The 24,036-nt window shown below is 44.6% G+C and overlaps 1 protein-coding gene across 1 annotated transcript in view; it reads right to left on the reverse strand.

The window, feature by feature from the left end:
• Positions 1 to 24,036, reverse strand: part of LOC126540937 (neprilysin-1-like) — an 88,088-nt gene that overhangs the window by 33,031 nt on the left and 31,021 nt on the right. The window contains exons 7-13 of the mRNA XM_072286175.1: positions 23,426 to 23,535; positions 20,117 to 20,426; positions 16,191 to 16,289; positions 13,177 to 13,254; positions 7,622 to 7,734; positions 5,235 to 5,293; positions 381 to 432 (exon numbers count right to left, since the gene is read on the reverse strand). Coding sequence (XP_072142276.1) covers positions 381 to 432; positions 5,235 to 5,293; positions 7,622 to 7,734; positions 13,177 to 13,254; positions 16,191 to 16,289; positions 20,117 to 20,426; positions 23,426 to 23,535 — 821 coding nt within the window. The remainder of the gene's footprint in view (positions 1 to 380; positions 433 to 5,234; positions 5,294 to 7,621; positions 7,735 to 13,176; positions 13,255 to 16,190; positions 16,290 to 20,116; positions 20,427 to 23,425; positions 23,536 to 24,036) is intronic.

The raw sequence follows: 24,036 nt of genomic DNA on the forward strand, positions 1-24,036 counted from the left end.
GACATCTTGTTGTCTTGCGCTTTCAATGATTCACGCTTTGTTCACTGACTACCGTCGAGGTAACTCAGTCGAGCAGGAAATTCGGTGCATCCTGCATAGCAGCTAAGCTGTTATGTTGCTGTTGCTACGTACGAAATTATTATTTCGTTCTTTCCCAGAGATTCGCGTTTCTGCAGCACCATCTCTTGCATTCATGGCAATAAAACATTTTTCACATAATGTTACGGTACCCAAAAATATAGCATATGCTAACACCTTCTGAAATAACCGTCAATGCCTAATAAAATATGCTATGATATCACTTAATCAACATGACCAAAAAGTTGTTCCAAGATAATGACAGTTTACTGCCGGGAAAGCCATACGACAGCGTCACCTACCTTTCTCGGGGTGAAGTCGGAATGGAGTGATTGAACATTCCCATGGGAATCACTGCGTATGTAGGCCGAGAAAAAGTAAAATACAAACTGTTAAGGGGAAACGCTATAGATATAGCGCATGCGAACGAGAAAAGTAATTTTATTTGTTTCGTTGCAACAGCACACGCAGTCGTAGAATTAAAGGTTCTGTCTGAAAAAAAATCTGTTCTTTTTTTGTGGGTGAAAAAACCACGATATATAATGATCAGGCACAGGTATTGGGGGATTCCTGATTAATTTTGACAACCTGGGGTTTTTAATGTGCACCGAAGTCTATGTACACAGGCGTTTTTGTATTTTGACACAATCAACATCTAGCCACCATGGCCGGGACTCAAACCCACGACCTCGTGCTAAGCAGCGCAACGTTATAGCCACTAAACAACCATGCCGAGTTCTGCAAGAAGGTAATAGAGCTCGAAGAGGCGGCATGCGGATGCGAAGTCGTAATTTTTCGTGATGGCATTTCTGCGACTACGCTCGCACGAACTATAATTGGCCAATTAGGTAAAGCCTACACAGTATATATATGTATATATATATATATATATATATATATATTTATATATACGGTATCTGATCCTGAAAGAACCCTGTGATGGGGAATTACAGGAAATCAAGCATATAAAATCAACCCACTTGATTATGAACATTACGATAGAGTTAAACGTCGCAAAATCATTTTTCGCTGATCTGTGCGGAAGAGCCGATGAACTGAAAATCCCCGGGTACAATTTTCTTTTCCCTAATGCCCTCGATAAGATATGATAAATATAGCGCCAGCACTTTCGCGCAGATCTGTATGCCTCATTACCAATTTGTTGGTTCCGCGGTCTTTTGACTTTAAGTGATTTCTATAGAATGTCATAATGCTTGCTGGAATACTTCTGGAATCTCCTTAAGCTATGCGCTATCATATATCTATCAACCTCAGGACTCTCCTATAGTCTCTTTCAGACATACCAGGGAACTGTAGGAACGATAGAGAGGCTTGTCTCACTGCTCATATTCGTGATCACAAATATATTGCGTGAGCGGACGGAAATATATCGGTAGATGTTTTGTATTTCGATTCAAGATTAGGCCTCATAATTTATACGCATTTATTTTGTCGAACCAGTTGCAGGGGCCCTATAACGTAAAACAATTCCCATATGTTATTATTCCAACCTCCTGACCTCAAATTTGCGTAACCGCCGACGCAAGCATCGGGCGGTGACACGCTGCGTCGTCTGAACAGTCCAATCAAACGCTTTCTTAATTTGTAGGTGGCGACATCTCTTTGCTTTCAAAACAAATAGCTTTGCATACATTCAGCGATTTTTCGTTTTTAATTGGCAGCCAGGAGGCGAGGAGTACGCTCAAGTGGAGAGGGTTTCGATGGGGCCGATCCAGTGCACTGGAAATAGATAACCGGATGAAGAGGCTGGTGCTGGCGTCTGTAATTGGTCCGCTTTTCCTTACCTAGCTTGCGATGGCTGGTGAAAAATCGCGGCGGCGTGCAACGGAAGGTTAAGAATGCCACTAGAACGGATCCTCAGCAAGGAAGAGTTGGTGGAGCGAGGTCGTAAACGTGCTGAAAATGCTCGAATACGTTACATGCCCACGCAAGAAGGTTTATTATGCGCAAATAAACCCGTGTTCTCCGGCAGGTGCGAGTAGCCAGTGCCTGAGCGATCAGCAGCAGTCATCTTTTATTCCGTTCGCGGCTATTCAGAAGAAAATTCAGTTTTGTTCGGCATATTACTGTATCTTTAACGCGTGCAACGTCACTTTGACGCGGTGAGTTTTCGCTGTTTTGTGAAGTCGCGTGACAGGCAGATGAAGTAGGTGCAGGCCGGAAACTTTTGACCAATAGCCGAGGGCTAATGGCGAAAAGGTGTGGAATGAGATATAACTATTTTTTTTCCTTTGTTCGATGCAACCATGCATAACCAGTGTGTGCACGTCATATCAGATGGGGAGCTATCGCGGTTTTCGTGACGTCGCGCGATAGACAGGCGAAGTAGGGGTGGCCCAAAAAGTTTTTGACCAATCGCGGAAGGATGATAGCAGAATTGGAATAGAAATTTTGGAATAGCTTTACGTTAGAGCGCCCCAGAATCCAACCTAATTACCACGATTGAACGGAGTGACGCATGTCCGCTACCAGCGGCCACGTCGCAGCATTTGCGCTGACGACCGTAACATACCACTCCAGGTGCTACCAGCACAGAGACGCACAGAAAATACGGATTCGACGTAATCGATCCCTTATGAGTGCAGTAGCGGTTTGCAGACTTTCACACCCTTATCCCGCCAATGAGCTTTGACTAGAGCTTTGGCCAGCTCTGATCTCGAGGATCAGCAACGGCTAATATCTAGGGCCAAGTACGTGGACCGAACTCATAGCATTCTGGAATGAAGGCGCCTTTTCAAAGCTACATTCACATAGCCTTTATTGTCTCTCTCTCTCGACGTGACCTTTCGTATACGTGACCTTTCGTATACGTGTTGTTTGCTAATTGCGAAACGGGGCGTACAAACTAGCACAAGCCTGCAGCTCTATTATTTGATGAAGGTATAATTATTTCGTTATATTTCTGTTGTTATTTTGCTCTTGTCAGAAAATATCGTATATATTTTGCTCGTTACCAGCTTAAGCTCACGCTAACAAGAGTGTGGGAGCATTTTCAGGAGCTCTCTTGTGCGAGCCTTGCTTAGGTAGCATTAATTTTACTGTCACAAGAATTCGTTACAAAGTATGATTGAACAAACATAAAAATGACTATGACAAAATTACAATGAAATAATACTCGTATATGCACTGAAATATACAAGACCCCATATATTCACACGATCAACTTTTGGTTTTTACTGCGATAGCAACTACATAGACACTCCAAGCGCATTTTTGGGGTCGCCGTCGCCGTGAGGCTCCGCATAAGGTCTAAGGACGACAAAATTGTCGCCGCGCGCCGCATGCTCTACGTGCGAGTGAAAGCTTGCGAGGGTGGCTCAATCTCGCGCATGAAAGGGAGGAAAGCGGGAGGAACCACGCCATACCGTGTCGCACGCAAGGCTCGGAGGAAGGGTAGCGGGGGGGGGGGGGGAGGAATTGTACTAGGGCGGCCCGGGCCGGTTGAATCTTGAAAGCTGTCAGCAACGGGCACAGAGTCCGTCATGCGCTGTGTTTTCGCGGCTTTGTTCGCGTTGATGCGAGAGGCGACGCAATGTTGATTCGCTCGGTGCTACTGCCGCTTGCTCACCCGAAGGTTTTGATAGCGAGTTTCCGCGGTCATCGAGTGACATGCTTGTGAGCGCGTGACACCATGCTTGATAATTTAGTTAGTAACCCTATGTTTACAAGTTTATGCTGCGGAACAAACTACTACCCTCACTTCGTACAGCTGTCCGCTAATTTGCTATGGCAATTGGTGATTTGCCTTTCGGGCGAAACTGCGACTTTTTTGAGAAACTTGTCAAACATGATTCCGCATCGCATGCTGAACTACATGTTCCCGATCCCACTCACGTCATCTGTTTCAAAGAAGAGATTGATCATGAAGTGTTTCGTTGCCGATGTGATATGCCACATGTACCAGTTGCCTAAGCTAACTTTAGCCAAGGCTTAAAAATATACCTACGCGCTCTAAGAAGACGCGATGAAATAGTTGCTGTTGGCTATTGTCTTGAGTGAGTCACGCGTTTTCTTATATTGCCTTTATTTGCGTCTTAATTGTGCGTAATTACGGGGATGATTCACCTGTGAGTTGTGTATATTTACCCGATCTCGCAAGTTATGCGGCAAAACTTCCAAACAGAAAGTTGTATATAGAGCGTTTGTGGAAACACCTAATTCGGCAGCTACTTGCTTGTTGCATATTCATTTTTTTTTTTTGCGTCCAAAAGGAAGTCCGCAAAATATCAGATAAAAAAAGCCTGTGAAACGCCCGCCTCTGCTTCGTGTATTAACGAACAGCGCATCTAGCCTGGTCTGCTGCCACTTAAATTGTGACAGGGTAACGACGCAGGCGTCGGCCGCGGGATTTGCGTTAGCGATCGCTACCGTTTGCGCTGGGTAAAGCTGCCCTCTGACATCTTAAGCGACAGCTCACCAGGACAAATTCGCTATTCGTTCTGATCCGGAACATTTCAGACCACTGCAATCGCGCATATCACATCCTTTTCTTCACCCCCCCCAGTTCGCAACCTTCCTTCAGGAAACAAAAAATAGTGCCGTATCAAGTAGGAAGTCAGACGCTGCTGGTTTAGATCTTTCCTAAAACGCTCCACAACTTTCTGTTGGAAATTTTTGCCCTAAGGTTAATACTTGCAAAGGCGGTTACCTAATCTGGATTAAATAAGCAGCACTTGTTTTATGCAGCTGCAGGAACCAGAATTTTGTGACGTCCTGCTAGAGTGCTTCGCCTATTTCTTTACCTTGGCTAAATTCGGCACAAGGACCCGGTAAATCACTAATTTTCTTGCAAGATAACCTGATCAGAGATTGCGTTTGGTTTCCTGCCTCAGTGCATGGGGGTTCGGAGTGTTTCTTTTTCTATAATTTCTTTCTGCGCAAATACAGATAACTTCATTTGTGTCTCTTTTGTGATGCCACTAACAATATGGCTATAAGCGTGAGGGCTATCAGAGGGAAGTGGTCATTGGGAAGAGGGCTACGGATGCGCGTGCATTGTGACTACGGCGAAATATAGGCACATTGGTTTTGAGTTGGTGAGCTTGTGCCCACAAGTTTGCATTGGCAGTCACTGCACAGGTCAGTCCGCTTTTCGCCATCTTTAACAGATTTAGGGAGGCCAAGAACCGACTCACCGACAGTTTCGTGCTGAGGCCAGTGGAGGCAATCGGTGTTAAACAGAGTCGATGCGTGTCTGCAAGATGGAAGGAATTGATGCAAACACTGTCTTTTATAAGGTAATTTAGTAGGGGGCACATATAGCACTGCTTGTCACCTGCGGTGCGGTTAACGGTAAAGCACTGGCTATTTAAAAGGAGATGGTTACGATGAAACTGCACCTTTGTAGTAGACGCAATCTTGAGTTCTCCCGAAGCTGCAGGCTAGTTTTTTACTTGAACGCTACACACAAAGGATTTTTGCTATCTTTCGAAGCATGCAGGAACTATAATCGAAGAGTATTATTCAGGATGCCATATTTCCGCTCGCTTACTTCACTCCTGCGAGCATAGACATTTCTGTTCGAAATTACAAGCATAGAGAACATCAAACTAGAAATTTTCGTCACCACTTTATTACAAACAGTACCGCGAAGTCAAGAATATGTATTTTTTTTTTTCAGTAAGGACCTTTTGTATTGAGTTCTGCCGAGATTTCGGCAAGATTTATGGAGGCTACACTTATTCCACCTAGGGATAAGTTCAAAAAGGTGTACACTAGAACAGACGAGACGTCGAACCATTTAGTCATTTCTGCCAAAAAATTCTTTCAATTTCTTGTACTTATTCTTACTCCTCCAGCCCCTATGACCATGTTTTTCTATCAACATATAGGACCGTATAAGATAAAACTGTTCCAACCTCCTGACGTCAAGCTTACGTGACCACCGATGCAAGCATCTGGCGTTGGCTCGCATCCTTCTTAGAACAGGCCAATGAAACGCTTTGTTCGTTTAGAGGAGGTCATTTTTGTTTGCTTTAAGGCAAATTTCTTTGCCTTGCTTGACAGGTTTTGCTTATCTAAGTGGCTGACCCGAGGCGAGGAGCACGCCAAAGTGGAGAGGGTGTTCATGGTACCTGCTATAGGCTAGTGACAGTAGATAACCTGATGAGGAAGGGGGTCCCAGCGTATGCTGCTGGCCCGCATCTTGTTTAGCTTTCAGTGAATGGTAGAAAATCGCGGCGGCGTGCAACGGAAGCGTAAGAATGAAGCCAAAATGGGTCCTAAGCGAAGAAAATTTGGCAGAGCGATGTCGTGTACGTGCTAAAAGGTCTCGAGAACGTTATACAGCCACGCAAGAAATCTTATTATTGGCAAATAAATACATTCTCCCTGGCAAGCTCGAGCATCCAGTGCCAGAAAAATCACGGCCAGCCATCTTCTATTTATTTCCGACCGGGACAGTCTACGGCTATTCTGAAAAAGAAATCAGGGGCCGAACTCGCAAAGCTTTTCGTTCGTAAATTATTTTATTCTTTGGGTGATAGCCTTCGCTAATAATATATCCTGCATCACTGTTGGCTGGCATGAACGCTTTAAGCGTAAGAACGTTTTGTGAATGCAGGCCCAGTTTTGTTCGGCACATTAATACATATTTACTGCCTACACATCACTTTTACGCAAAGAGTTTTCGCTGTATTGTGACGTCGCGTGATAGATACGTGAAGAGTGCACAGAACGCGAACGTTTGACCAATTGCGGAGGGCTGATCGCGGAAAAGGCGCAGGATCGGAAATACATTTTTTTTTTCTTCGGTCTAATCATGCTTAATCGAAGTATAAACTTTATATCGGTTGAGGAGCTTTGACGGTTTTTTTGACGTTGCGTGACAGACAAGCGAAGTGTGGGTGGCCCGGCAAAAAATTTGACCAATCATGGATGGCTGATGGTAGAAACGAAATAGAAAAGGTTGGAATAGTTTTACGTTATAGAGCCTTTAGTATCATGCTTTGGAGCATGGCCAAAAAAGCAATACGTGGCTTCAGGGAGCTACGCACTGCACAATTTACCATTGCAGCACAACTTAAAGGAAATACAGTGTATTTAGTAAAAGTATTCGGGTGCTTTCCACACGCAACAATCAAGTAGATACCGATATACATATATGTATAGTTACACTGGTATGCATGCCAATATTACGCATAATGAGTTTTTAGGTGAACATAATTAAACAACGAAAAATAAATATGCGAGAGACACACGAGCAATATACATAAAGCTATATTAACTACTTCCATAGACAAACTCTTTACGTATACGCAAAAACTAGGAAAAGAAAGATAAACAAGTAATACACAGCTTGACTGTTTGATTAAGCAGCATGATTCTTGAAACTCACAGTTTTTTAACATTATATAAGTGTGGAGTCGAGGTCATGACCCTTATTTCATAGACCAATGTATTGCCCATCATCCTATACATCTCAATGTTGTTTAAAACGCTGGAACTAAAAGCCACCAACTTTTCTGATTCAATTCTTTGAACTGAAGTTTTATTTAGTACACAAGAAAGACGAACTGCGCACCTCTGGTCTTCCAGGATGTTCTGCTTTGGGTCGCTCCACGCAGACCCGACGAAGGCGCTCGCTTTCAGGAAAATGTCCAGCGAAGAATTCACGTTTTGCAATTTTGTCTGCATCTGAGGGAGTGCGAAATCACACTTGGCATCACTTTAACAATCATGCTGTTCAACTCTCTCGAATTTTTCTTAATGTTTACGAATTTGTGATTGTTTTACAATCTTACGACAGCTGCGTCAAATTTTGTGCAAAGTTCTGTACCGTATAACTAGATACTCACTTGAATAACGAAATGCTCAAAGAACAACAGAGGGATTTTTTATTCATGCAGGTTTAATAAAACAAGTTTCTATGCCAGATGAAATCGGTAACATCAAAGTAGCTTTTGTCAGTTTAATTCCGTGCATAATTTATTGTGGAGTGTGCGCTGTATTTAAACGTAAATCATCGTAATAAAATGCGTGTGTATCCCACAAAGGGTTCGCGCCCCGCGAAAACTAAAAAAACAAAATCTGAATAGCATCCACCCCCAGCACTCCTCATTCGGGTAGTCTCTTCTGTGTTTTACGTGTTTCAGGGTTGACAGGTTGGTAGGTATAAACAATCCATTTCGGTTACGTTGCATTACCGTAATAAAAAAAAGGACAGGTAGGACGCTGGATGTGGTAGGTCCTTCAGTAATTCGTCTCTTTATTTTCTCATTTCTTTTAAGCTCTGAAAATGTATGAAATGTCGCTGCTCAATTGAAGTGTAATGGTCATATTTGCGTTCTTGATAAGCCAGCCCCTAGCTCTTCGAGCAATTTTGCGGCACGGTTTTTTGTAGTGGCTACAAGCTAACCCAACACGCCTGCACAAGTTATGTGTGTATGCTTGTATTCTAAATTTGATAAAACATGCCTGTTATCCTTAACCTTAACCTGTTATCCTTATCCTTAACCTACGAAGAGCCCACTTAAGTATGCTTTATTTGGCTCTTTTTTAATTATACCTTGAAGCAACATCTCTCTCTGGGATGACCGAAATTGAATTGACTGAAAGATTGCGTATCACTGAAAGTTTGGAGTTAGTGACTTAATTCGGACATATGCATATGGCCTAGAGGCAGTGCATGCATACGCACACCGGCACACATAAAGCGTTGGAGCAGTTCCCGTTAATATAGCACATGAGGAAAAGAGACAGGAAAGAGGTTCTAATTGAAAACAAAAGGGTACGTATATTTGCACGATCAATCTAAGGTCGCACAAGTAAATTTTTCATGCACAGTGTAATTACAAAACATGAAACTTCTTGAGGAACCCGGCCGACAAAAATAGTTATGGTACAAAACATAGATAAAATATTTTACGGGAACTTGTGCAATAAGTGGTCTCGCAAAGCAACCAAAATCAGAACAAGACAACCGCTGTACCTACTTTACTGCTCCTCTGTCGGCGTCCTGTTTCATGCTGTTAAATTCATTCCTGCCAACAATATTGTTACTATTTACAGGCTATATTTACAACAGCGGTCGCAGCGCCGACCGGTTAGATTCAAATCGCGAGCCCAGTTCGTTCTTCCTCGTCTTTTCTCGAGTGATGGCACCCACGCGCCTCGTTGAAACAAACAAATACCATACGCGTGTAGCATAATCCTCCAGCGGCAGAAGCAACGTCCCGGTGCGTCGAAATGTCATCACTGGGAGGATGATACTGCTTCAGTCATGTAACGTGCACGATATCACTGGACTGGGAAGCAGATGGGGCGTCAGCGGCGAACTCGTAGGCGACGGGAGTCACTGCCCGAAGCCCTCGGTATGGGTCTGGGTAACGAGACAGCAGTTTTTATGACAGGCCAACCTGACACTACGGGGACCATAGAAGCACCAAAGAACCAGACGGGAAGTGTACGTCTCGGTGTCGCCGGTCGTAGCTCAAAGGTGTGCCTTTGACTCTATTGGGATTTTAGAAGGTGGTCAGGGGGAATTTCTCTTGCGTGGGCACAGCGGGCGATGGCTTCAAGTGCATATTCACTGGTCGGTGTCGCGTGAACATAGAGGGTTGTGTCGAGGGGCAGTGCTGTTTCTCGGCCAAACAGAAAGAAAAATTGAGAATAATCGGCTGTGCCGCGGCGCGTAGAATTATAAGCAAATGTGACAAACGGTAGAGCAAGGTCCCAGTCAACGTGGTCTGAAGAGACATATTTTGCGAGAATGTGTGTGAGAGTGCGATTGTGACGCTCCGTGAGGCCATCTGTTTGTGGATTCTAAGACATGGATAACTTGTGCCTCGTCGCACAAGACTGCAGGACGTCCGCGATAACTTTTGATAGGAATGTCCGGCCAGGGTCTGTGAGAGGTTGTCGAGGAGGTCCATGTAATAAAATCACGTTGTGCAGGGGAAAATCGGCGACATCTGTGGCGCAGCTTGTAAGAAGCGCTAGGATGATGGCGAAGCGCGTGGCGTAAACCGTGGCCACAGCGATCCACCTGTTCCCAGAGGTAGAAAGAGGAAAATGGCCAAGTAAGTCCAAAGCAACCCGAAATAATGGTGCCGCGGGAATGTCGAGCGGTTGAAAGTACCCAGCAGGGAGCGTCGATGGTGTCCTGCGTCGCTGGCATTTCTCACACGCCGCTACGTATCTTCGAACGGAGCGAGCAAGCCCTGGCCAAAGGAAGCGTCGATGGATCCGGTCGTAGGCATGTGACACACCCATGTGACCGGCAGTGGGGAGGTCATGAAGTTCGTGGAGAACAGCCGAGCGGAGGTGTTTAGGGATCACAAGGAGTAATGTAGGGCCATCGGGGTGAACGTTGTGGCGTTGGAGTACGCTATCTTGAAGTGTGAATAAGCGAAGGAAACTGTCGGCAAGTGACGATTCCAGGCGGTCATTGATGATACGCAAGGACGGGTCACGGTGCAGCTCGTCGGTGACACGGAGCAGTGCAAAGACAGAAAACACAGGCGTCGGTGTCTGTATCAGACATAGAGGTCGCGTCTTTGACTGGGTAGCGAGAGAGGCTATCTGACTCCTGGTGTGGCGTCCCGACTTGTAAGTCACTGTGTAGGGATATTCGTGTAGTCGGAGGGCCCAACGACCTAGCCGGCCAGTAGGATCCTTGAGCGACGAAAGCCAACAGAGCGCATGATGGCCTGTGATTACTGAGAAGGGCTTGCCATATAAATATAGGCGGAACTTTGAAACAGCCCAGACGAAAGGCAAGGCATTCGCGCTAGGAAATCGAATAGTTGAGCTCTGCAGTTGTTAGAAGCCGGCTAGCGTAGGTTATAAGGCGGTCGTGTCCGTGTTGCCGTTGCGATAAGACGTCGCCGATACCATAACCACTACCATCGGTTCGGACCTCTATAGGTGTGTACGGGTCAAAGTGGGCCTAGACCGGTGGATTGGTGACAATCGTGAAAATGGGGCAGCCTGAGGGAAACCCTACGTAAAAGGCACGTCTTTCTTCAGAAGTTCAGTGAGTGGTCGAGCCATAGCGGCGAAATCTTTCACGAACCGTCGGGAAAAAAAAACAGAGCCCAACAAAACTACGGACGTCTTTAACAGACTGCGGTACAGGAAACGCCGTTGCTGCTCAAACCTTCTCTGGGTCAAGTTGTACTCCGGAAGCATCGACGAGATCGCCTAGCACTGTAAACTGTCGGCGCCCGAAGTGGCACTTCGATGAGTTTAATTGGAGCCGAGCCTTGCGGAAGACGTCAACGATAGCTGCGACGCACTCAAGGTGCGTCTGAAATGTAGGAGACAACAAAAGGACGTCGTCGAGGTAACAACGGCAAGTTGACCATTTGAAACCTTGAAGCAGAGAGTCGATCATCCGTTCGAACGTTTCGGGGGCATTGCATGAACCGAACGGCATAATCTTAATTTGGTAGAGGCCATCTGGAGTGACGAAAGCGGTCTTGTCTTGCTCATCGACGGAAATCTGCCAAAAACCATATCAAAGGTCGATGGATGAAAAGTATTTGACACCGTGCAGACGATCGAGAGCGTCGTCGATTCGAGGTAAAGGGTAAACGTCCTTTTTAGCAATTCGGTTTAGGTGGTGGTAATCAACGCAGAAACGCCATGTGTCATCTTTCTTTTTGACGAGCACGATCAGTGACGCCCAAGGACTCGACGAGGGTATCACAATGCCTCTGGCGAGCATTTTGTTTCCTTCCTGATGAATAACTTGCCGCTCTTTGAAAATGTCCCAGCTGGAGAGCTCGATCTTGTACGTGCGAAACCAGACACGCGGTGTCCCGTCCAGATAAAAGATCACATTGGCAAGCATGATGGTAGGGTCCCAGTGGTGGCTTTGGCTAACACGCGCATACATGCTGAGCCAGTCGTCCACGTGAACGTCATTTCGGGAAGAGATTGTCCCAGGATCATGGCGACTAGGAGCCGTAACCTACGTTGTGGTTGGCGCTGCAGGCATGGGTGGCGACGGGGTGGTTCCATCGGAAGCCATGGCTGAGAACACGACGGTGCGGCCGCTTCGGGGCTCGGTGGCGAGGACGGGGAACGTCCCACCTCCACCACAATGTTACGCGAAGGACGAGTCAGTAAGACGAGCAACTATTTACAGGTTATATTTAGCACAGCGGTTGCAGCGCTAACCGGTTAGATTCACAGCGCGAGCCCAGTTCGTTCTTCCTCCTCCTTTCTCGAGTGACGGTGCCCACGCGCCTCGTTCAAAAGTCATATACCACACACGTGTAGCAATATTAAAAAAAAAGATTTCCCACTATCATTATTTTTCAGGGATAAAGAGAATCCGGTACGCGACCACTCAGTGGTGTGAGAGAACTAAATATGGACGAGCTGGTGTACAATAATCTTAAGAACAAAGCGCCAGCACACAAGGGATAAAGTTGACGAATACCGATATTTTTTTCTTCTTCGCTTCATCCATTTGTCTTTTGGCACTTTGTTCTCACTTTTTCATAATGACACCCTTGTTTATTCGTTCATTTCATTTAATTTATTTCTTAATGTACCCATGAACAAATCTACGCCTTAGTATTGCTGCAGTTGTGTTAGACAAAGAACAGAAAACAGAAAAGAAAACAGAAAACCTGTAAGAACAGTGGAAGAGCTGAAAATATCTATGTGCAGTGTGCTTTCCATCGTGGAGCTAATACACAAATAAAACTTTCTTCACATTAGGGCTGATTACGGCAGCCTTAGATGTCATCAATGCGTTTTAAACATTATCTTTATAACCCTTTCTAAATATTATACATGAAGATACTACTGCAATTATTGCACTTTCGATGTCTCATTAAGAGTTAAGAATTGCAAGAATCATCGACAGTAACACTTGCACAATACCCCATGCCTATCAATGCTTTATCGAAATTAGGAAGGAACATAGCCGTGTTAACCACGGTACGGAATTGTACTAGTTCTACGGTGGTACGTCAATTATTTTTATTCCTCTCCAGTACGAGAAAGCCACATCAAATATTCACTTGAACGAGTCCAAATAAACGATGGTAATAATAATATTGGAATTATATAAACGCTCAATAAATTAGATAAATATGACAACGAAACCAAGTCATAGCTCACCTGCTTCGCGTAGTCGATAACTGTCTGGTGAAAGAACTGCCGCAGGGGAAACAAGGAATACAGGTTGATTGACCTTGCCTAAAATGCAAACAGAAGCATTTGTAGTGGTGCACATCTGTGATGGAAGCGTGCCATTTCATCCAGGTATCTTATAGCATTACGCTGAATAGCTCAGGAAAATATGACTGTTGATAAGATTGAAACATTCCCTATAATTCTACTTTACCTGAAGAAATACAGATGAAATTATATTTCTTTCCACTATCGAGCCTCCACGTAGGAATTACCGTGCACTTTCAGGAATCAAAAGTAGCAGTTCTGCCCGAAAGGCGAAGCAGGATTGCGGTAGAAAATTTGTAGACAGCGATACAAAGTAATCTTATCAGCCGCACAAACTTGTAAACATTCGTTTACAAATTAAATTAACAAGCCTGGTGTCAAGCGCTCACAACAAAATACGGACAGATCTCAATCCGTGACCGCGCACGCTTGCTGTCAAAATGCTGGAGTGAGAGCTTGGGAGCAGCAGCGAGCGAACTGACCTCCGTGCACCCTCTCGCTTCAACGCTAACTAAGCGCCGAGAACTTAGCGCACACGAAGCTATCAGCACTCGTCGCACTCTGTCCCCGTAGACGGTCCCCGTAGGTAGGGCCCACGCGGCCGCGCCGTACGCAGTCGCAGTAGAGCGCCCCCCCCCCCCCCCCCCCCCTACCCCATGGTGCTTAGCGCCCGCCGGATAACAGTGCGCTTCCTGCCCGCTTTCCGAGCTTGCTTGCACAAGGCTGGCCCACCATCTCGGCTCACCCTCGCACGCTTTCCCTCGCCCACACACCATACGGCGCGCGGCGACGACGTTATCGTTCTTGGACATCATACGCAACATGACGGCAACTGCGACGCCGACAGAGCCGCAGAAATGCTGCCGCAGTGTCCATGTAATTGCTATCGAAATAATATATAGGGCGATATTTACACATATCTCGGACAAATGCAGCGGTGGTGAGCGTTGTCCCTAATAATGTGACGAAATTATTCCATGCTGTATCGTGTTTGATGTATTCTATCGCATCACATATTTTTGTGAAATGCTTGCTTCTAAAAGACAGGCGTGTGAGGCTTGAGTGAGAAACAACGTCCGCAATACTAAACAGCTTTCATTAGTAGCCCTGGAAATTAGTGTTACTAAATCCATTTAACACGGAGCTGCGCCTTTATTAGCTGTAGCAGCTCTGCGACGGCTCCGTAATGCTATTAGGATGTAGCAATTTCTAGACAACATAGTTAAGCTGCCATGGTCTGCGAGGTGTTTATGAAATGCACGATATAAAACGTGACAGAAGGGAATGAAGGTATGCCCTAGAGCAGTTTATAGCAATAAAGAGGCCTTCAACAGCAAATATGATTGATGGCCGATTTGTGCGCCTCGGGTAAAACGAATTTTATTTTTCCAAAAGATAACAAATTATTATTAGTACGTCTGTTGAAGTGGTAAGCTGCTAATACTTTCTTTAAGATACTTTCTTTAAGTGATAGAATCGGGGGGCCTCTGTTACAACCGAAAGCGTAGCAATTATCATTTCTGACAAGTAAGGAGTGCGCGCGTTGAAACAGTGGGCGGGTTAAAATCGAGTAAATACGTCATGTTGAACGCACCATGTGACGCTATTTATGCGAAAATGTCATCTTGCAGTTCGTGGCAGTGACATTGGCCATGTGTAGAGATATTGGGAATAAATTCTCTGATGGTATCTTCACCACTGTTATGCTTTCACAATGTTCAAATACTTCTTGATATCGGGCACAACACTTATAAAAAACTTAAACACACTCGCAAAACTGAAACGCCCTTCGATTACAAAAGTTGCGATGGATTACAAGTGACTGCAATATACTGCGCATTTCTTGTACCAGCAGGATAATGCTGGATTGATGAATTCCTGCTGATTATTCAGGATGACGACTTGAATTTACAAGCTGCTACTACATTAACGAGTTCTGTTTAGTTCTGTTCTACTTGGAGGACGTATTTTCTCATTGGTGAGATTGCATTGGCAGCTTTCTCGCGAAATATATTTTTATTGCAGCCCATTTTTTATGTATAGAATCATTCAGTTGAAATACTTTAAATTATTGGCACTATCTTCTAATGTATAATAAAAACAATAACAAATACACTGTTTGGGTTATAATTCGTTCTAATTCCTTTGTTCGTTTTGAGAACTTGAATAAAAAAAGTTTGAGCGCTTCGGTTCCGAGATCAGTGAACATGAAATTAAATAAAAGAGGAACAAGATATATTTACATCAGCTACGAAGCTTATGCACTTCGTCGGATTTCTTGATCCGCTACACTAGCATACTGGCCTTTCGCGTCCATAAACAAAGACATCATAAAAACAAAGCGCGACCACGCGCGGGAATAAAGCTATAACTATGAGCACAGGCACTTACTGTAAATTTGAACACCGATTATCTATGTTTTCATCAGCTGTTTAGTTGATGAATGAAGGCACGATGGTCATGATTCACATTTTTGTTGCCTGAAGCTGACTGTAACATAACACAACCTATACGGGATACCCATCCTAGACGTTGAGGAGCCTAATTTCACGGATTTACCCAAGTGCATATCGAAACATGTTGCCCAGAAAAATTCGCTACAAGTGAGCTGTTGTATTCGTTTCAGTGCGTTGAAGAAAAGGCTCCGCTCAAATAAAGAAAACTAGTATCACTGGTACAAGAACCCGAAGTATTCTGGAGACGCTCCTTTCGTGTATCTTCTTCTGGGATACACTTCCTTTCATTTAAACGGCAATTTCCCGTGGTAATCGAGAACAAGCAGTCCCCCACGACATTCTACATCCGTATTCTTCACATGCCACGCAGCAATCATATGGGATTCGTATCATACAGCAGTAGTTGAAGAGATATAAGTAGATTACCGCACGCCGCAAATAAACCAAAAAACAATTTGCCGCGCCTCAAGAGAACGCTTGATAAATGACCATACTGACCTTCCACCTAAACATCTGCCTGGTCCAATTGTCGAAGTAGGTCATTCTTCCTACCTGGTCAATGAATGTGCTCCGCAATTCCTCCGCAATGACGTCAGCCTGTGCACATTGACAGCAGCATTAGGATCTTACCCAAGTGCGTTGTCTCCTAACCGTGCTCATGCAAATTTGAGCGGTACATCAGAGCAAACAAAGCAAATTTAGAATGAAAAACTGTTTGCCAAAATTCGTAAGTGCAACAGCGGTAGATTTGTACCTGATTTTTGTAATACGGCATGTATATATCGATTTCTTGCCGCTTGTCTGAAGTGCAGCTACCACATGCATACACGCAGTACGTCAGCAGCCGCTACTAATCAAACTGCAACGTGCAGCGAAACGCCAAGGCTCCAGTACGATGAGTAGCAAGAATTGCCTGCACCTCCCTTGCAGTGCAAGAAATAATTGAATAGTTCAAATGCTTATTGAGCATGCTTGGTATATTAATTGTTGCAAGATGTGGGCTACCTAGTTCGCTTTTATAGCTGAAACGTCTTGCTTTGAGTAATGAAACGCGCACGCAGTCGTGGTGTCATACCTACGGAGAGCAGAACACGGGCGCTATAATTTAAAGCTATTGCGAACTTTTCTATTCCTGCTCTGCGATCAGTCCTCCATGATTGGTCAAACAATTTTAGGGCCACCCCCCTAACTTTGCCTGCCTCTCAAGCGACGTCCCGAAAAACGCGAAAACACCCCATCTGATATGATGTCTGTACAATGATTATTCATGTTTAGGCCGAAAGAAAGAAAAATAAATATTTCTCAATCTATGCCTTTTTCGCCACAATACTCTGCCCTTGATCAGATGATCTTGCGCTGCACCAGCTTCGCCTTTCTGCCACGCGGCGTCACATAACCGCGAAAGCTCACCATGTCAAAGTGACGTGTACACGGTAAAAACGCATAATTGAGCCGAACAAAACTGAACCTTTCTTTTCGTAATAGCCAGGGACTGTCCCGTTTTAAAAGGAATTGAAGATGGCTGCCCGCCGATTGATCTGGCATTACCTACTCGGAGTGGTCGGGGAGCATGGATTTAGCTTCTTAGAATAAATATTCTTCCGGGGCAGTATAACGTTATGGTGTCCTTTCGAAAAGTATACGACATCACTTTGCTAACTCTTGTTTGCTGATGATCCATTCTGGGAGAATTTTTAACGTTTCATTGCACGCCGCCCCGATTTTCTACCATGCACCGCAAGCTAAGTAAGGGAAGCGGACCAATCGCAGACAACCAACAACCCTCTTGATGCGGTTTTCCTCTTTCACTGTGCTGGCGTTGCCCCATCGAAACTCTCTCCACTGGAGCGTGCTCCTCGCCTCTTGTAAGTCAATTCGATAATAAAAACAGTTCAATGTACGGAATGCATTCCGTGTGAAGACAAAAAAGTGAGCTCCTATAAACGAGGAGCGGGTTTGATTGGGCTTTTCAAACAACGCTGTGGGTTACCGACCGATGCTTCCCTCGGTGGTTACACAAATTTGACTCCACGATGTTGGAATAAAAACAGCTTGGAATAGTTTTATGTTATGAGGCCCAATTTTCCGCAGAATCTGTTCGATTGAATGTACAATATCTGAACAAATTTTCGCACTATGTAGGCAGTCATTTGTTCCGTAATCAGTTTTACTTTCCTGGTAGCTTTCGGATATACGTAAAACACTTTTCTATGCTATTGTCTGTAGTTCTCTTTGGCAAGCAGTATGCCTACACAGCAACGGCATGCGTCACACATGCACTGGGTGTGTCATTTTTTACGAGCGTCCATGACACAACACTGGCCAATTTTGATGGAGGATTTCCAAGCTGTGCGACGAAGGGGCAACCGTAAAATGATATATTTGACTAACACTGAACATACTTCGCCAGTTTTTTGTACCAAAAACTGTGCACCTATGACAGACGCTCTTTTGGGGGCTACTGGATAGTTTGGACCGCCTCGGGCTTTCAGCGTGCACCCAACGCGTACTACACGAGCGTTCTTAAAGTGCAATTGGAATGCACCCACCATGGCCGGAAATCGAATCCGCTACCTCGTGTTCAGAAGTGGATTATCACATCCAGCAAGCCTTCATGCTGAGCATCCAATCAGTTAATGAGCGATTATAAAACAGTTTACAATGTTCCACGCCCTTTTTACTGTACTGTCTTGCTTAGCCCAAGCAACATAGCACGAACACTGCTATTCAACCATAACCTTACGCCTGTGAACATTACCAGCGCAAATAACGGTAGTACTCGATGCGAACATACATGTCGCTCTCAAAGGTACCAGTGTTAGTGAAAGTTGCATAGGCCTCATTTAAATACGAAGGCTTTTCCTCTACATTGTGTGTTTACACTGCACCTTTCTTGTGGAGGGTTACTGGTAATTTAGGAACTCCTTCTGCTGTTTTCTCGATTATCCCTGATGTTCATGCTGTTTCCTTTCATGTGTGGAAGGCGCATGAAAGGCTTTATTCCCACGAAAATGCCAGGCCACGCTACTGCGCATTACTCAGCCAGCTCGAAGTGCTTGTGCTGTAAGATGATGATGCTCGTACGAAGAATCGCTTATGTTGTGAACACTGGCGTTTCGGACACCCTAAGCAGAGAAACATTAAGGTGTACTTAGAGTGAGGTTTGCCACTCTTATGTAGTATCTGTTTATTTTGCTGTGTACATAATTTCAGTTTTTGTTGAATCCGACGTTCATAGCACCACTCAGTATAGTGTCAAAATACGCCTTGTGTTAACTTTTCGGAAGGGCTGCCATTCTTGTCGGCTGCTTGGAGAATAAACCGGGCCCTTGCGGTCATTCCTCCGCTATAGTTTCTTCAATAGAATATTTAGCCCATATTCTCCGATACCAACGTTGTCACTAAATAACTAGCAGGAAGAGGGATTCTAACTCAGCCAGAATTTGACCTTGCTTGAGAAGGGAACAGCCTGCCTACAATTTCCTCCTTATACCGGCAAAAGATGGAAGCGCTGAGCAGCTTCAAGTTTATTGATTCTTTAAAGTTGTACGTTCTTTCCTTATCTTAAAAATTTGAATGAGCTTCATTTATTAAAACGATTTCTTATTTTTGATACACGTGTCATATTTTTGGCAGCCTCACATGTTGTGTTACTTTTCCAATCATTTTAACTGCCATGGTAACCCAGATGCTATGGTGTTAGCGCAAGGCCCGCACTTTGATTAGAGGTCGCAACGGCGACATTGCGATACACATGAAATGTAATAAAATAAACTCTACCGCATGAAGACATGGGTGCTTGTTAATTCCAGATTGATATGGCGAAAATTGTTCTCTGGAGCCATCAATTACGGTGGCTCTTGGAAATCTCCTTTTGCTTGTGCACGTAAAGTGCAAATAATCAATCAAGAATGCAATCAATCATCAAAGTCCAGATACTTGAGTTTTGATTACTGAAAACGTTGAGCCAGTCACTTATTCCTACCAACCGACGTTAGTTGGTAGGAATGACCACAGCCTTAAAATCGGGGTGCCATTGTGCCGTACTAACCGGTACAGGGACTCATTCATCCCCAGGACAAGCACGGACTGGAATCGCCTTCCCGCCTCAATCGCACTCATCACCGACCCTACTAACTTCAAGACCGCCGTTCAGAATGCCTTTTGGTAGTATTTTTGTTAATACCTTTTTGTTTGTATTTTTTACTGCATTACTTCTTGTTTTGACTCCACTCCTTTCTGTAACGCCTTCGGGCCTTGAAAGTACGTGAAATAAATAAATAAAAAATAGTTAGTTTTGCTGTCTACCTGTGCACCCCAAATCTCTAGAACATCCTTATTTAGCTTTCACATAGCGACGTACAAACGAAAGTAGCATGCCAGCTGTGCGTGCAAAGGGCGTTTCGTGAACTCAGCTCCCTCACCATGAGCTCCATGAAGATTGCCGTGTCATTGGTGGCACGGGCGAAGGCCACCACCAGAATGCCAGGAAGCAACCGGTCCACGATGTGCAGGCAGAGTCGCCACTTGCGCGGGGGCACACGACCGACCACAGCCTCTAAGGTCGCCTCGTCTAGCACTCGGCCCGTCGCCTGCTGGGGCGACTTCATCTTGCGGCGCGGCATCTGTCGCGCCGCCGCGTAGAGCGCCAGCTCCCACAACGCCTCCTTGGATTGCAGGAACGGGGACAGGTAGGCGGTTGCGTGGAAGCCGACGTACCGGTACACGTGCTCGCTGTGTTATCGAGCGCATGCGGTTGTAGGCCGGCAGTAAAACTAGATGCAGCGACAGCTGACGAAAATGATGCCAGTTTTTATATAGGTCTCACGTAACGCTTGAGGAGGCTTCGTAATTCCGAGCGTAAAATGTAGGAGAGACGGTCAGGTAAACGATTCCATGCGAAGCAACTATTCGTGAAAAAAAATGAAAAAAATAAAATTGCATACAACGACAGCTAAGTGTATGTAGATTACAATTGCTATGTCTCCTTTAAAGGCGCAGTCACGCAGGCGGCCCTACCAGGTTTTCTGCCACTTCATTGCATCTGCACATCAAGCGGCGGCTTACTGTCTCCGAACCACCACCACTGATGAGGGGAAATAGCCGTGGGTTTTATTCTTCACCGGTATGGCATTTTGATGAGAAAGGAACGAACAAAAACAAATGATATTCAACTATTTATATCGTCACCACACGCGCTTCATCTTACGTCTACTCCAGGGGGATTGTCGCTTCCTGCGATCATGAATTGCTACTGTCTTGCACAAGCCACTTTATCTTTATGCGAGCAAATTTCCTAAACTATTTGCCGCACCTTGTCCGCTCTCGCCCTGGGCTGCGATCCCCATTCGTTGGCACACATCCTGTCGCGTTATTAGACGGCCAGTTGCCTGCTCTAGGCGTCATAATATTTTCCAAAATAGACATTTCCCCTATTAACGAGGCGCTTAACCATTTTCTTCCGATGACTCCGTACACAGCCTTCCGATATACTTCGAGCTCAAGTTACAGTACCACAAGTTAGTCACCCTTAGTAAGGATTGACTCTTAGCTTTTCTTGCGACGGGTTTGTAAGCTCGGCCCTTTGACATTAAACTGCGTGATCTATGTACACCTATGAGTTTAAGCCATGTTTATATTTTCTCTAAATTTCCTCCTAAATATCAGGGTCAAATGGTGATTTACGATATATTGGAAGTAGCCTCCTCCACACTATCAACTTTACCTGCATGTGAACACCAACCTTCCGCTTACGGCAACTTTAGACCAAGCGCAGGCTTGCAAAAGAGGATGTGGTACAGAAGGAGGGATCACAAATATAGAGGCACCAGCTAGTGTGTTCCTGCTTTATTTGTACTTCGGGGGCTACGTGAGCCACCTTGTGTAGGTGGAACAAGATGTGTAGCGAAACGCAGCTTCAGAATCTTTCATATCCCTTATGGGTGCTACTTAACCTGAAGTCAGGCACAGCTTTGATAGGCAGGCTAGCAATTACAACCTCGCTTTATTCTGCATGGCTGCCTAACATCACCACAGTGTTTTGCACATTAATGCCCACATCGACGCTCATTGATATTGTTGCTATGGTCTCCAGTAATTTCCTCTGAGTCATTTTCACCGTTGCTGCACAGGACAATGATTCTCGAATCGCATGTTGCTCAGATGCCCCGCTCATTGATAAATAAAAATATATCCTGCCAACATACTGAATATTTCTTCCATGCGTACTATGACTAGCATCACCCAGATAGTTTCTCCACCTAGACACTAGGGTTCCTGGTTATTCTTTTGCGAAGAACTTGGGTAGCTTGGCAATCCTCTTTCAATAGTTCTTATACTCACGCTGGTCTTCTGTGACATTTCACCACGCAATGACACCACGACTGCTGATATCTACACTAAAGCAATTGTTCTTTTATATTCAATTAAATGAACATACAGCGTTTGGTTGTGTATTCCCGAGATTTGGCAAAACTTTAATGACAACACGGATGGAAGAGATTGCAGAAGTTCCTTTCTAAAAGCCGCCTGTTCTAAGGATTGATTGATAATAATTCTTGCCTTCATGCTATGCAAAACTCCCAAATTCATATTTTGCATACTGCCGATAGCAAGCTAATTCTGTCTATGATTTGTCTATTCTTTGAAGACTTTTTTTCATGCATTTCTTTGGCATAATTCCACTTTAACAACGACGCATTTCTTGCAGTCAGCCGCAAGCTTATCAAATACAGTAGCTCTGTCATATATTAATAAATGTGCTCTTATTGTATATTTTCCTGTATTGTTTCCCCTTGATCATGATTGCAAAGCGACGCAGCGTACATAATTACTCTCCTTGTACTTATTTTCATTTGAACGTATTATTGCGCCGAAATTTCTAATTCTGGAAGTTGCCTTTTCACAAAATTAAGAACACGACGCATTCGCCTCAGGATTGTTTCAGATTCAAAATTAGCAGACGCATATGGTTTCAAAATGTGTTCCTCTCACATAAGTTGCAACGTAGTGGTCTTCCAAATCGTTGTTATGAACGCAACCAAATTTTGCGTGGGTATGCCAATCAACGCAACTCATGTTCACTCTTCTGATTATTTTGCGCACGTGCCATCCTGCCGCTACCTGTATCCGCCTGTGTCTGTGGTATTAAACTCTTTTGCAGCTAGAATTATGTGCAGCTTCTCCATGCAATTCTGCACTTTGCATTACCCGTTAGGGAACTGCATTTCTCACGGGCCCCCAAACTTGGTTTCCCCAACATGTTGCGCCTGATCCAGGTTATGTAGCAACATTGTGTCCTCGTTTCTGTTTCTTTTAAGTAACTGGAGAGCAGTGCGATCGTACTTTGCGGTATACTTTTCTTCTACATACGTTTTCTTACGCCATCGTCACTAAGCAACGCGACAAAGCAGCGAATGTGTCATTATGCAGCCCTCCTATCCTACCGCGAGCAGACGTATGCATGACGATGCGCGAGCAGACAGTGCTTTCGTTAATACCTAGGAAGAAAAACATGTTCAGTTCATAACGATGCGACATTGACCAAGAAGAGGAAGATAGTTCTTGCTTTACAGAAATCAGTTCTAAGTTTTTGAAGTATATTGTGTACGATTGGCCTCATCGCCTATCCTGATCTACGTAGAAGCAGCGAATGGGTAATTCATTTGTTTGTTTATTTTTTCTGCTCTACTTGACATCTCTGCTTAAATGCTGTAAATTTATTTTCCGCTTACGGCATAGTCTTTATAAGAGTTTTGATGACAGTGAGTAGCTCCTGGTTCTTGAGCAGAACTGGTTGGTTGTCACCAATGTAGCTGCCTGATCCATTCATGGCTTGGAAGAGCTGAAAATCACAAGAAATTGCTGCTAGAGACGCATTTTATTTATCACCCACACGCTAATGCGTGCGTATAATTGCATCATTTGTAAGGCAAAGGCATTTGAGAAAAGTGAGTGTGCATCACACTTTTTTTTTTCACCTGAACCGCTTTCGTTTGGTTGGAAGCCGCTCCACCGTTCGAATGATTCCCACATCCCTTCTCCCGATAATATGAACCGCGCGTTTTTTTTTTTTATTCTCTGAACTGTATGCTCTAACTCGTAGGAATAGACACGTTAGCAGAACTTTTGTAACTTCCATGCTACATACTGCTAGAATACAAGCAATTGAATCGCATTTTCCTGCATACTCCATTCATTCATGGCAGGCCCAATTTTGTGGTAGCCAGTAACAAATAGTCTAGGAACAACTCGGTGCATCTGGTAACGATAAGTGGGAATTCATTTCAAAATCCACTTGGCGTGTCATCCTTATATCGAAAGACCATGGGGGTTGTTGTGTGAC

Source organism: Dermacentor andersoni, chromosome 2, assembly GCF_023375885.2.
Source record: "Dermacentor andersoni chromosome 2, qqDerAnde1_hic_scaffold, whole genome shotgun sequence".
NCBI classification, from domain to species: Eukaryota; Metazoa; Arthropoda; class Arachnida; order Ixodida; family Ixodidae; genus Dermacentor; species Dermacentor andersoni.